Source organism: Cupressus sempervirens, chromosome 11 (assembly GCF_028749045.1).
Source record: "Cupressus sempervirens isolate cs-2001-9-10 chromosome 11, ASM2874904v1, whole genome shotgun sequence".
NCBI lineage: Eukaryota > Viridiplantae > Streptophyta > Pinopsida > Cupressales > Cupressaceae > Cupressus > Cupressus sempervirens.
Genome location: NC_143128.1, coordinates 741,707,286 through 741,722,836, shown reverse-complemented (window position 1 = coordinate 741,722,836; position 15,551 = coordinate 741,707,286). Strand labels below are relative to the sequence as shown.

The following is a 15,551-nucleotide window of genomic DNA, read 5'->3' as shown; positions in this document are numbered from 1 at the left end:
ATATTTAAAAGTCTAATATAATTTTTTATTTTTTAAATCCTATTTCAGAAAGGAGACATCACACTACATGTCAATGTGGCACTCACGCCTTAGCATCCTTGAGAGCTTTAAGTTACTATAATCATCATTTTTCTTTTACAGGCATTTGCTTTCAATTCTTCAGTAAAGGCCAAACGTCTGCAAGCTGCTGCAGCAGAGAAGGATCAACGACGGCTTCATGTTCCCACAATTGACCGTTCTCATGGGGAACCAGCTCCTTATGTAATTGTGGTACAGGGTCCACCACAGGTAAGAATGCAATAGATTATTAAACAGAGCTTCTGGCTCTTATTGATGTACCTGTAGCTTAATTTGCTGAGCTTCTAGAAAGAAAACTTTATTCTTAAGATTTTGATAAACTGCAGTGATGTTTGGAGCCTTTTGACTTCAGGTTGGGAAGTCTCTAGTGATCAAATCCCTTGTAAAGCATTACACCAAGCAGAATCTTTCAGATGTTCGTGGTCCAATCACTGTTGTCTCAGGTGTGTTTTTAAATTGGCTGAATTTTCAAAAGTAATTTTTTCAGTTTCACAAGATATATTTGTTTTTTCTAAAATATTGAAAGATCTTTTTTATTGCTAAAAGGACATTATTAGAGTGAACTTGGGAAATAGTTGAATTCTTTTAGGGTTTGCTGTCTGTGGGGTCTTTTGGAACTCAGGATCAATCAATCTCTATAATGCACAAGTAGTAAGGGATTCCAACTTTTCTAATTCTCATGTCCAAGAACAATCAGAAATGAATCCAAATAATAATAAAATGTAGGTTGTGGCTCTATGTTCTAGTACCACTTTTTTAGTTTTTTTTGAAAGGCACCTGTTTAAATTGTGTTGAAGGTTTTGATGCTATGTTCAACTAAGTTTCAGGGATGTTGGGATGGAGGAACGTGGTTTAGGAATGGCTGGGGACAGCTATAGATATTGCAAATATAATCATATTGACTTATACATTATTGAAGCAAAAGTAAAACAGAACAGTAGAGTTCACATGAGAGGAGGACAAACTATTAGTAATAATTGCTTCTGTTCATGTCAATGTGTACATGAAAAATTATTTGCATTTGAGATTTTGATATTGATAGTATGATTCTTCATCATTGATCAATGATATTGTAATAGCGATAAAATTGGTTGTGTAAGTTCTCGATTTTGGTCTCCAATCCTAGACCCCCTCATCGTAATCAAATCTCTTATCTGATAAAAGATCCCAATAAATAGCGAGGGTTTGAGAGTGGGGAACCTAATAGGGTTGTGGGGAAACAATGATATGCTGCACAGTATATTAGATGTAAACCAACACAATGACTGAGGGGGTATGGGGGATGATTGAAAAGATGAAGTAGAAACAAATAGGAGATGGTTGGATGTCCCTGGGATGTACAAACACAAATACATATTAAGGTACAATATCAGATACAAGTATCGTTTTGGATACGGATACACATTTTTCAAGACCTTTGCGATGGATATGATGTTGACATGATACTATTTTCATAAAAAACACAGATGCATAAGTTATTGAAGAAGATTTTCATTATTGTAAAAGCAATATAGATATATTAAATGCTACATATATTGCAAAATACTATAATATCTTGGTAGAATCACATGCTATCAAAATATCATTAATGTTCTCCTGAAATTGGAGTTCTAAATCATCAGGATTCTTTGAAGATTTAAATTAGCTGGATTGAGTGTGACCAGCAACTAGACTCTTAGAACCAAAAGAAGATTCAGTAAATGATTCTCTTACTATGTTAGAATTCTCAACAATGGGATTGAGATATGTCAATGCATCAATATCACTCATCTTAAATTTTACATCCCAAAGTCTATTTGGTCCTTTCACGTCGTTTGTGGAAGAATAATACAAAATATGAAGACTGGAATGCACATATACAAGGTCTCTTGCTTTGGTGGTTGACGACTTATTTCATTTCACAAAATGGAAAAAGCCATATGTACTCTAATTCCTCTTAGATGTAGAAAAATGTGAAACTTCTAAAAACAAATAAAAAATAATTCAAAGTAGAGAATACTTCATATAAAGTTGGACCTGTGATATAAGTTTGATAGCTAGCTTTTACAAATGTCTAGTTGTGGCACCATGGAAGTTCCACTACTTACCATGTTCCATTTCTTTTTATATTTACCATTGCATCAACTTCTGCAGAAGTTGCATCAAAGGGATGTAAAAGTCCTTAACTCATCTCAAATCTCTGCATAAACTTTATGATCTATAAACATTTTTTGAAAGTTCTTTTATGTCTATCAACTATATCAACATCCATATTTGGTGCAGTCCTATATGACAATGCCAAATATTAGCATCGTAGTGTTGTGACGTTATCAAGAATCGCCCCATTAAAAATTGGGACCCCCAATTTTTTGCTATTAAGGTTTTCTTTTAATGTTTCAGTTTCAGTCTTCAGTCTCTTGCCAGTGCAAAGTTTAGGAGTTCAATCCAAAGTCAGGGATGTCAAAAATTAAAACAAAAGAAAGCATGATCAAATGAGTATTCTGATGCCATAGTGGCGCTTAGAAGGGCAAAGAGGTGAAGATTCACATTTTGAGGTCAATTCTGACAACTCCTATTTTTTAGGGAAAGTAGTTTTTTGCTTTTTTGAAAGTTTCTAATTTTGGCACTTGGGGCCAATGCAGGAGCTTGTTTTTTGGTTTGCTTTTTCTAAAATTATAAAGTTGCTTGTTTGCCTTTTCTATTTTTAGAAAAGTCAAAGTTGCGGCCAATTGTAAATTTCTTGTTTTCAGGTTCAAGTTCATTTGTGATTTCATGAAAAACAAGAAAAGTGGTGCAGAATTTCAGATTTCAAATCAATGAAGGACATTCAAAACTGAGAAAATTCTAGAATAAATAAAGCAAAAGGCTCAACTTGAGAAATTTCTAGAAGAAAATAAATGGATTGATTTGAAAAAAATCTATGCTCCACGGAGTTTTTGGGACGGGGACGTTTTAGGGGATGGGAATGTGTTTCCGGTACGGGTACGGATCAAGGCCAAAATTTAGGGGACGGGACCTCAAGGGACGACTATAAAATCTAGGGGATTTAAATTTTTTTATGTATGGAGAATTAGACTTCTTTAGAGATATATTTCAAATATGCATATCATAACAATGATAACATTGATAAACCATTCACCATAGAATACTTGGAAATTGAAAACTATCAAGATTAAAATCAAAATGAGAATATGATATATCCGAATATCGCATACAATCAGCAAAAATGCCCAAAGGCTCCAAGTATCAATGTATCATCATCATGCATGAAATCAAAATGACATAATGAAAGTAAATACTAGAAGTGTAAATGAGATGTCCAACTCCATAATAACCAAAAGCAATAATGTATCTGAGTATTTGCAAAGCGGAAAGCCAAATGTATGGCTGACCTCTAGGAATCTAAATCTCTATCTAAATCAAGATCATCATCAGTCTCTTCCTCTGAATCACTGCCAGGGGTAGGCAGAGGGTCCTCATCCAATGGAACACCAAGCAGCTCTGGAGGTGTGTTATCCTTGTCAATTTGCAATGCATCCTTAGGATTAACAGCCCAACGTAGTGTTGGAGTTTGTCGATACTCAAGACTCCGTTGCTCCTGTAGTCGCAATACACTATAAACAACCACAAGCTTCTCCGATTGTCTAGAGGTAAGGTTGTTTCTCTTGACCGATTGAATGAAGCTATATGTAGACCAATTCCTCCCTGCAGTAGAGGAACTCGCAACTTGTGAGAGAAGATGGATGGCAAGGCCTTTCAGCTCAGGTGCGTCTCTACCATGCCATGTCCACCATCCAATCGGGTCCCTTTGAGCCAATGTAGCTCTATCAGTCCTTGCCTCTGGTCTACCAAATGTTGGACCATGAAAAGTGGCAAAGTCAAGCCATTGCCCTTGAATTTTTGCAGCATCCTCTGCATTATACATTTTTGAAAGGGCCTTGAAGAAGCCCTTCTTCACCTATATTAAATAAACAAAAATTAAGAAGTTAGAGTTTATAAACTTTACAAATAAAATAAAAAATTTAAAAACGTATTATAAAATCAGAAATCTTTAACATAAATTAAACTCACCTCCTCATCACTAGATGGAGGCACTCTCCCAGGCCTTGGTGCATACCATTTCGGATTGACTGCATAGGCTGCCATATGAAGTGGGGTGTTCATAGCGTTCCACCTTTTTGTTCCAATGGGCTTAAGATGCTCCTCATAGAACTCCAAAGTAGGTTCCTTCTCTTTAATAGCTTGCTTGATCTGCCCAAGCATGCTATTAAAGGTCTCATAAATCTCTCCAAGGCTAGGAGAGTCAATATCAACAGATTTAATGACCTGCACAATAGGGTCAATGAAGGAGCAAATGTATCTGCAAATGAAAAAAAATTTCAAGTGAGAAACATCATATGTTAAAAAAATCAGCAAGTGCTTAAATCAGAAATGTTTTTATTAAATCAGCAATAAATTGCCAATAACAATTATTTAAGTTTCTTACCTCATTGTGGTCCACCAGTTCTCATCTAGGATTCTTTGTTTGACAAGTCTTCCATCTGAGGCTTGATTCATGCCATTTATTCCACTCTACATTGACCACCGTGGATTGTAAGGCCTCTTGGACCTCAAGCATCCTCTCCAACAAAATGAAGTAGCTAGCATATCGAGTCTCCGTAGGCTTGAGGAATTCTTTTTTGGAAAATGTCCTAAATAATGCAAGAGATGTGTGATGATTGCAAATAAACATTTGCATGTCTCCAGCCTCAAACACCATAGTCTTTATCCAATCAATTTTCCCAAAGTCCTTCAAGGTGTTATTCAATGTATGTACACCTAAGTCACAAGGTTCGGTGAATATCAAGCTTGATATTCAGATATTGCCGAATGTGAAACTTGCCTAAAAAAATCGCCAAAATCCGTTGTTGATTTGGCCGTTAAAAATGGACTTCCTATTCAGAGTCAAATGCATTTAGAAATTGCCGTTTGCACAGTTTTTAGGGTTTTGTCGTGCAAAAAACTCTATAAAACGTTGTTCAAACTCTCAAAGAATCCACCCTGCGAGTGTGAATGATCAAAGTTTTAGCGTTTTCCTGAGTAGTTTCGTCCTGAGCAAAGCTTCTGTGTTTTCCTGAGCAAAGTTGCCATCCTCGCAAATCCCTCTCTCGGCCCTTTGTCCTGCTCGAAGCGGCAACGTCTGTGTGAAGTGGCGCCACAGATTCATTTTTCGGATTTGTATAGTTTCACTTTAAAGTTTTAAACGCACGCCGCAGATTCATTTTTCCCATTTGTATAGTTTCAGAACTTTAGGGAATTACATATTCAATAGCTTGTTATTTGTTTCTAATATGTATAAAGTTTAAACCTTTCGTATTTTTCTAATAATATGTATAGAGTTTTAATTTTTCATATAGTTATTAATTTTATATTTTGTTTTAATTTTTTATATAATTTTTACATATAATTAGTATATAGTTTTTTACATAATGTAATTTGTATGAAATTTTTATTTCAATTTATATAGTTTTTGTAATCAATTTAATTCTTTGTAATCTATTTTGTAATAGACTTAGTTAATTTAATATTTACCGATTTAAAAAAATAGTTAATTTAATATTTGATTTATTTTTTATAAGTGGACAAGGTCATTTAGCAGTTAAATTCGATCATCACAGATACTGTGAAATAAATAATTGTTTCTGTATCTGTGTCTAGTTTGTCTCTCAGAGGAGTTAAAATTCAATCTGGACTAATTTAAAGATTGCATAATAATTGATCTGCCACATCTTGATTATTTAATTGTTGGCAATAAAAGTGTGTAAAACATTATGAAGTTGTATGTGAAAATTCCCTGAAGTTGACTCTATTGCCTAGATGAGTAGAGAGGCATTGCTCTTTTTATCATTGAAGTCAGAAAATCTATAACTTCCTTCCTACAAGCTTCAAATTCATTATTATTCAAACATTATACAAAACATTCAATTATTATCCAGCATCTAGTTTTAGTTTCATCGAGTTCAAGGACCTAGCCAGCTAGAGAACTCCAAAAGCTTAAATTCTCTTTAGAAAAACTCTGAACCAAGTGATCAGGTTCAAGGAGAAGGTCTACCCGCCTAGGTGTAGCAGAGCTTGAAGTGCAGGGGAATCAAGAAGTATTCTTGTTCGTTGGTCATAATTGATTGAGAAGTCCTATCGGAGAAGTGGCAGGCTCTTGGATTTCCAATCTGCGGTTTTGGGAACCAACACGAGGGACGGGAACGGAGTCCACGGTACGGGATTTTGTACCCCCGTTTCCTTGCAATTTTTTTTTGGAGTTTTGGGGATGGTACCCTTTTCCCCCTATTCGGGACATCAAAGGGGACGACCAAAATCGGTACCCGCATCCTCGTTTAGTACCTGGCACGGGGACGAGCATAAAAGGGTTGGAAATGCATCCCTGTGGAGCATAGAAAAAAATTCAAGAATAAAGCAAAAAAATCAAGAAAAGTCTAGAGGAGAGAAATTACAGGAAAAAAGAAATTATTAAATCAAATTTAAAAAAATTGAACAACACATTTTTTTTCTCCTATAAAGAAATTTGATCACCTTGGGGTAAATTGAGAAAGTCAAGAAGTAAAAAATAAAAGCAATATTTATAAATCCCTAAAAAAAAATTTGAGAGAAAAAAACAAAAAAACAAGTTCTTTCTTCTAGAAGTTCAGACCATGGGGAGGAAAAAATTTAAAAAACAGGGAAAAACAAAAAAAAAAAAAAAACAGAAAAAGAGCTAAAGATTATCCTCTTTCATTATAATTTCCTATAAATATAGGGTGAAGCCTTTCATCATTTACAAAGTGTTAGGATTAATGAGACAGAAATAACACTTACATGCAAATATATCCAATATCAGAAAATAATAATGCACATAGCAAAGAACACAAGACAAAAAGATTTAATGTGGTTCACCCAATATCTAGGCTACGTCCACCAAACGTCCAGTCCAATATTTTATTATCTAGTGATTGCAACTTGATTACAATCTGTAATCCCTTACAGCTCGATACCTCCACAAGAAGCTATTAATCCCTAACCCTAAGCCATTTTATACAAGATTTTTGCGGCTTACAACATGTTGACCCACAGGAAAGTGTGCAATACTTCCCTGATCAGTCACCACAAACTAATACAAACATGATAAAGAGTTCTGGAATTCTGAGATAAAGAGGAAGGTTTTTCTGTTGTGCAGGTTTGAGGGTAGTTCCTAAGCATTTTCTTGTTTTTCTTGTGTTTTTAGCAGGTATATGCGATTTTATGCAGGTTTCAAGGGCAATTCTGCATGAAATTTCAAATTATCAGTCTGAAATTTCAGAAATAAGACAAATTTGGTGAATTTATCTAAGTTTTGAGAAAGTTCTTATCTTGCCTTTTCAAGCTTTTTAGTTCTAATTCTTTATTGAAAGTTCAAAATTTTAAAGATTTGAAGGTGAAATTTGAATAAAAATGTAAAAAGTGACATTAGAATTAGACTTAAAATCCATACTTTGCATTCGTAAATTTCATATCCTCTCCTAGCCTGGATTTTTTAATTTATTTTTAGTAGAATGAGCAAAATGTAGCAAAGAAATTTCTCAAACCTAGTTGAAGCCCAGCTCAATACAAGAGGAAAGCAAGTGGAGACGAACTTTGAAAGTTTGGAGGAAAGCAATAAAAAAATTGTCAAAAGTGTTTGAAAAATCCTTATTTCAATAGAAAGTCTGCCTTAAAAAGATAAGAAAATTTTCCCTAGGCATGGCAAAATTGTCAAATCATCATGAAGTCTGACCTCACATGAAGGAAATCCGCAAGCCATGGTGAAGTTCAAGTGTAGTCAAGAATTACAAATTTGCCAAGTATCAAGATAAAAATTCCCAAGGACATGTTGAAGTTTGATTAGGAGATGGAAATTCCACAATTTTTTGCACAAAAAAAAAAATGTTTAAAACTTTAAGGCATGGCTATTTCCATAAACACACTTCGATTCTGCTCGGTTTGGAAGCCTCAGAAAACTGCTAAGTGTTTGAAGTTCCTTAAATAAACCTGAAGTCCACCCTCTCAAACATCGCAAATATCTTAAATCATTATAAAGTATGCCTTAGGAGGATGAGAAATTTGTTGAAGTAGGGATAAATTCCACAAACTCGTATGAAGGCTGCCCCTATCAAGAAGGAAATTCCATGTTCCAAGTGAAGTATGCTCAAACTAAGGAGTTTTGAAATTGGCTTAGTGTTAAGAAAATTCTTCATCCACCATTAAATCTGATCAAGTCAAAAAAGGCATTGCGAATTTTGTTAAGTTCTTCTGATGCAAAGTGGTCGTAGCAACAAAAAACTGCTACCCCTCCTTAAACATTTATCTCCTTTCTTCTAATCACTAGGCTATCCAATATCTACCTAGCCTCCTCCTTCCTCCTTGTTCCCAAGAGCCACTTGCAAACTCCAAGACTCCTATATGTCCCCACTAACAATCCATCAATTTAAGTTCCCACATTCTGATTTCACACCCTAAACCCTTCTAGTTGCATACAAGTGAACTAGCCTTGTCTTTCCCTTAACCTTCAAAACTTCACCTTGATGAATTGATCCCTTCCCTCAATATCTTTTGGTGTAGAGACTCAATTTCTAAGTGAGTTTCAACACTTTTTCAGTTTCCTCTCCCTTGATGAGTCATACTGTCCTAGACAGGCCTAATACTCAATTAGGGCTCTTCGCCTAGTTTTCCCCTTTTTACTCTAGATTCTCCCAAATAAATTGCTTTGGGCCCTTGACAACATATGTTAAACTTGGGTTCCCCTTAAAACAATATCCACCAAACTGTGACTGATCACATAGGGCTAATTAGGCCTATTTTTCAAAGCAATTACACACAAATGGACTTGCCAAAACAACTACACACCAATGGACTTGCCAAACTTAACCAACCCTTGGAACACCTTTGCCTCTATGCCAAACCTCCAAGTCCACCCTTAATCCTTGATCAACTCATACATCTCCCTTCTGCAACACACATTTGCACAATTTAGTAACCAGTCAGATAAAGACACCTGGTTAGGGCTTCTAGTTTCTCCTAAATCCCTCCATCTCTTGGGTCAAAACCAAATGTAACCATAGTACATTCTTGGGAATCACTTTCCACGATTCCACTAGTGGAAAGTGTGAATAATCACATTTGTTCTTTAAACCCTAGGAAATCAAGGGTTTTAACACTTTGTTTGCAAAATTGCTAATATCTTGCATTAGGTATGAGATCTAATCACCCAACTAGTTGCAACACTTTTAAACCAATTCAACACTTTTTTACTTAAACATAGGTAACCATAAACCACAATGCATAAAAGTATAAGATACATCAAAGAAGTAATCATAACACCATGATTTGTTCTCGAGAAAACCCTGGGCAAGAGAAAACCCTGGGCAAGAGAAAACCCTGGTGGGGATTGAACCCACAAGATGATGCACTAATCTGAAAGTATCTTTGTTAGGAGATTTGACCCTATTAAGAGTTGTTGCATAACATTTAGTATATTAGTCTTTGTTAGGAGACAAGACCTTGTTAGAGATCTACAATCCTATAGGGAGTTGAGAACAATAAGAAAAAGCTTTTGCTTGAGAATGAAGGTTACATCCACCTTTTGGACTCATTGCCCAAACACAAAGAAAGTATTATATCAAAAATGAAATATACATGACATCACAATCGCTTGATTAGTTCCATTGTAGCTCTCATTTGCTCTAATTTGACATCAAGACTCGTACATAGCATCATCTCATACATACAATACATCCATTCTCCTCTCATACCAAATGAGACTTTGCTTAATACCTATGTGAATTATTAATTTAGTCAGCTATACTTACCCTTAACAAAACATGTCCACTCAAATGCCAAAATACAACATTGGACCATGCTATCAGAGTTAAGTCCTTGGATGTTGCCCCTCAATTGCTAAGCAATTGAATCGTCAAAACAATACAATTAGCTAAGCAAAATTACCTAATCTCATAATTGTCCAGTAACATTAACATATTGGAACTATTCTGCTTTGCATCACCTAAACATGTGCTATTTGTCATATTAACCCAAGCGCCCATACTAGTAGCTTTTACACATTGTATATATCATGTTCCCAAAATTGTAGCGACATCTGATAACTCTATTGTCATTGCTGGCTAAAATTGTTTGACTGTATCTTGTATTCCCTTCCTAGACGGGCATTTTTCACAAAGTTGTCATAAGAAAATTGGTTGTTAACCCAATTGATCATGCAAATGAGATATGTTGCCATCAATGACATGTGACAACTCACTTACTACTCACAAATTACTTGTCAAGACATCTATATTTAAAGATTACCATCATTAGTTGCTTTCACATATTGTAGTTTTCGCCAATGAATTTTTGACTTCCCTCAAGCAGAATATTCGTCAGAGGTGCCAATGTATAAGTTTGAGGTCAAAGTTGGTTAACCTAATGGCAATATGAATGTCAAGATAGAATACAATCAACATGTGAAAATCACGTTTTGAATAAGATTGAAGCAAAAAAACGAACTCTAGTTTCGAGGCTCAACAACAAATATTTAGGCACGAGTAAACCCAAAAAGGCTCTCGAAAAACCCATTAAGAATTTGGAATTTTTGGAGGGTTTTGAAGAAACCCTAGATGATTTTTTGCAAATACACCAAAATTGATTGAAAAATGAAGAAAACCCACTATGGATCACAAGGTGTGAAAAAATAAACATTGGTCGCGCGAAATACAAACTGCTGAAAACTTTGAGAGGCAGATGTAGAGCTGTCGCTGCAAAAGACCTCTATTTGCAAGGAAAAAGGGACCACACAAGCTTGGAAAATGGTAGTGCTGGCCGAATGAGTAGAGAAAACTGAAAAAAGGCCAATAGCTTCAACAAATCCAATTGAAGAAGAAAACTGGGCTGCAAATCTTGCTTATTCGTAGAAACGACAAAAAGGAAATGGTTGTAAGGGCCAAGAAACCACAAACTTCAAATGTGTTTTTGTGTTGCAGAGAAAAACAAACCAAAAAATGGTTAACACCCTAGAAAAACCACACCTGTTGTGATTTGTAATAGAAATCTACCACAAAGAATGGTCGTGCAAGCCACAAGCAGAAATAGGAGGTTACTGTCACAAAAAAATGGTGAAAAAAATGCACAAAAATAGAATATGCGGGTAGGGGATTTTTAGGAAAAGAAAAAATGAATGTGGGTAGGGAAATATTTCCCTAGAGTAGACCCACAAAATTTCCGAGAAAGAATGGTTTTGAAAAATTGACTAAAATTATTTTGAATGAAAGTTTTTTTTTTGATAGATTTTTAAAAGTTTTACATTGACAAAACAAACCTTAAAGCCTTGATTTTCAGAGATCCCCCTTACAATGCAGCAAAAAATAGTCCTAAAAACCAAGATTTTTCAGGTACTCCCATAATGTTACAACCAAAATCACCATAGACTCCAACAAACATGGTCATAAACACTCATTTACCTACCCGACACAAACATAGACACAGCCTAGGACTAGCTAACAATTTACAGAGGATGCAAGCACGCTACAGACCATAAGGAGATATACTTTAATACAAAAAATGGGCTCTGCTGAATGAGACAAACAAAAGCTCACCCATCGAGCCCCCATTGCGCCATCATTTCCTCCCTAGTATCGTTGAGCATTACTCCACCAACTGTGTCTCTTTTGCCCTTCTTCCTACCCAACAAAAGTGGCTATACCTGCCTTGAAATTTTTCTAGAATCCCATTCCTTGACTTTGCTTGGAGTATGCTTCCATTTTCTCCTCCTTTCATTTGCCAGATGTCTCTAATCTTCCTTCCATGTGGCCATGAAGTGAAGCAATTCCATCCAAGCTGTACGAGCCTTCCCCGTTCTTTGCCAAACTAGAGTTGAAGCGCTAAAAACAATGCAAGAACTCGTTGCCAAACACCCTTAGCAGTGCAGAATCCATCTCCCACTTCCACCATGTCAAGCCACGTCTAATACCTTAGATGCCAGTCAGTTTCCAAACTTAGGTTGATCATTTTGGTAGCCCCCTCCTTTTCCTCAGCTAAGACAAAAGCCCATTCGCAGAACAACAAAGAAATGTCACCCAACAACTGCTCAATGATTCTACTGAACTCATCTTCATTGATTCAAAACACTTCTCCTAAATGGCGTGGCATGATCTTACTAGGAAATCCAAGTGTTTGTTTCTTCTTTGGCATTTGTAGAAATTTTCTTACCTCCATTTTGCCTTTTTACTTTACCCTTTTCTCACTATGGAAAGACAAAGACATCTAGCCTTTGGCACTATTTAACTTTTCCGTTTTCTAGAAAGCTTATAAGAAGCCTACATGACAGAGAGTGATGCCCACTCATTGCGGCCTTTGCACATATCTAATAATGCCTCTACACGTGCTTGTGTACTTCTCATTAGCGCCAACTAGCTGCCCCACCTCTCCATCATTGTGGTTGAACTATCATTCAGCTGTTCGATTGAGGGGAAGGTGATTTAGATTTATGATAAAGAAATGTGTCCAAAGTCCTCACTCATTTCTTGGTGCCCTCCTATTCTAACACCTACATTAGCCATTTTGTCAGGTAACTCTTTCCCTTCCCTTCTAGTGTGGGAGACTTGAAAGGTGTCAAACCCATCTAGTAGCTTTCGTATCCTTCTAATATACTTATCCAGGAACCCAACATCCATCTTAACATTTATAATTCCATCAATCACTACTTGTGAGTCTCCATATAGATGGATCTTCTTACCCTCGTATTTCTTGGCAACTTTGAGAGTGAATATTGCTGCCTGGCATTCAGCCACATTATTCATTCCCTCTGTTGATGCCTTCGCTCCTAATACCAAAACATTATTGGCTTTATCTAAGATAGCACACCCTGCTCCACTACGTCCCAGATTACCTTTTGAGGCCCCATCAAAATGTACTCTATACCATCCTTCCTCCACCCTCAAGACCTGCTCCCTGGATGTATGATTTGAAGGCAAAGGATTAACCCTTGAAATCCCATTAACGGGCTTTGAATGAGAGATATTAGAAATGAAGATTTTTCATTTAAAAAAACAACCAGCACTGTACCATATTTCACAGGTAATTTGGTATAATATGGGATAGATCAATGAATGAACAAGATGCTCATATATAGTTTACAAAGATGATGTTTCTTGTACAAAACACTCTTTGTTATTAGAAACATTCTAATAGGAAAAGAATCAAAGAATATTAAAAACATTCTAATATTTACAAGAAACACAATATTTGACCATTAAAGGAATAATAAATAAGATATTTAGAGATATTATTTTAATACCTTTGAAACATTTTAAAATTTAATTGCTCCTCTTATAGCATATAAATCTGTGCATTTGGAATTCTTTTGATTGCGCATTTCTAATCTTTGACTTGGATGCTGTAAACACTTTTATGAGTGAAGTCAGCCACCTTTGAAAGTAATAATTTGACTTTGTCATGCACAAACATGGGCACCAACATGAAAGGAATGAGGCAGGTCAGCATATAAAAGTTGTAAGTGCTGTCATGTAAATAAGGCTAGCATATAGAATTATATCTTCTTCTTTGCTCCATGCCCCACACTTATGTCCTTTTATATGTATACTTGTTGCACATAATCAAATCAGGCATCATAACTAAGTGGAGTCTTCTTGCCATAATAACATGTTCAATACATTGTTTACCTCATATTGAGGACTCCTTTTACATCAATAACAACAGTCTTGGACAGCAGATTCCTTTCTGACATCAATGACTTTACTTTCAACAGGGTTCCAATTCATTTTGTTTGTTTACACCAGGTGTTGTTATTAATTGATTCAAGGGAAGGCTTAACTAAAGGACTTGACCAAATCCTTGTAATATACCTTCCATATTTACATAGGAAATGATCAATTCTTTTGGGGTTGGCCGCCTGTTACATCTTTGGAATTCATGATCAATTAGGCACTATAATGCACTAGTATTAAAGGAATTCAATTGTTTTTAATTGTCATATAATGGAGAAACAGAAATAAATTTAAGAAATAATAAAATGAATGTTGTGGCTGTATGTTCTACTAGCACTTTTTTTCAGATAGTTCCAATCCATTTTTCTTGTTCACGCCAGGTCTGATTCTTAAAGGATGGCAAAGAAACACAACTTTTTAGAAGGTGACAGCATTTGGAACTCGTGTACAAATACATTCCCTTGATTGTTACATCAAATTTAAAGGTTGTGCCTTAAATAGTACAGATTCTAATTAAGTCAAGGAGACTATTGTAAGGATATTGAGACTATGCTAAATTAACACATACTGAGGAAATAACAATTCAAGGAATTGTTGTGTGGTGCATGCGTTCGTGCATGATAATTAATGAATAATTCAGTAATAAACTCTAAAGTAATAGCAAGGAATTGCATTAACAGTTAAACAAGGTTGCATGGGTACGTGGGTACGGGAACGGGAACGGGTACGGGTACGCATATTTTTCAAAATAGGGGACGGGGGTACGTGTGCATGCCTAATTTTTTCTATATAATTAATATTTTATAGAAAATATAAAAATCAAAATATCTGTCATGAGTCATGACATTAAGCATTCAAAACAAGAAATTTGAAAATATGAGCCATAAGTCAAATATATATATATGCTATTGCTGAATGTTTAAAGTATTTTTCATAATAGGGGACGGAGGTACTTGGGTATTTCAAACTTATTTAAAAATTACACTTTTATATTTATAAAAAATCTGATTTTATGAGTCATGACAATGGTTTTTCAAAACAAGAACAGTGATAAAGTTTGCAAATGTAATGTACTGTTTTCAGTTTCAGATTTGCTATATGTTTGAAATAATAATACATGATAAATGCTTAGATGCATAACAAAGAAGGCAGACTTTAAACATGAACAAGAAGATCCTAAACCATATGACAATCACATATTGCAAATGATAAACTTTTGACTTGAACAGTGATAAAGTTTATTGTTAATGAGTATCAAAGTTTCAAATTGATTTGGTATTGAATTAAGTTTGATAAACAAGCAGCTAATACAAAAACAAAAAACCAAAAAAAAAAATTCAGAATCTTAATCAAGGTCCTTAGCTATGATGCTCTCCACCAAGTACCCGGACGTGGGATACGTGTACCCGGTACTTGGGTACGTGGGTACGAGTACCAGGGGTGTGGGTACGAGTACCCATGCAACCTTGCAGTTAAATGATAGCATCACAAAAGTTAATATAAATTATATATAAAATGTATTTTCCTGATAGTTATTATCTCTCTTTGTTCTGGCATCTGTCTAGACTGTATGTATTATATAAGATGTATTTTCCTGATAGTTATTTTCTCTCTCTTTGTTCTGGCATTTGTCTTGACCCTAGACTCTATATGTATACACACACTCATGTAGAGGGTAGATAGGTATTAGTTTGACTCTGGCGGATAACTTGGATCAGAGACATTGGATCC

The 15,551-nt window shown here is 35.4% G+C and overlaps 1 protein-coding gene across 5 annotated transcripts in view; it reads left to right on the top strand.

The window, feature by feature from the left end:
- LOC149531765 (P-loop containing nucleoside triphosphate hydrolases superfamily protein) overlaps positions 1-15,551 on the top strand; it is a 73,814-nt gene that overhangs the window by 11,188 nt on the left and 47,075 nt on the right. For all 5 annotated transcript variants that reach the window (XM_089811373.1, XM_089811377.1, XM_089811375.1 and 2 more), the window contains exons 3-4: positions 142-288; positions 431-521. In XM_089811373.1, the coding sequence (XP_089667499.1) occupies positions 142-288; positions 431-521 (238 nt within the window). The remainder of the gene's footprint in view (positions 1-141; positions 289-430; positions 522-15,551) is intronic.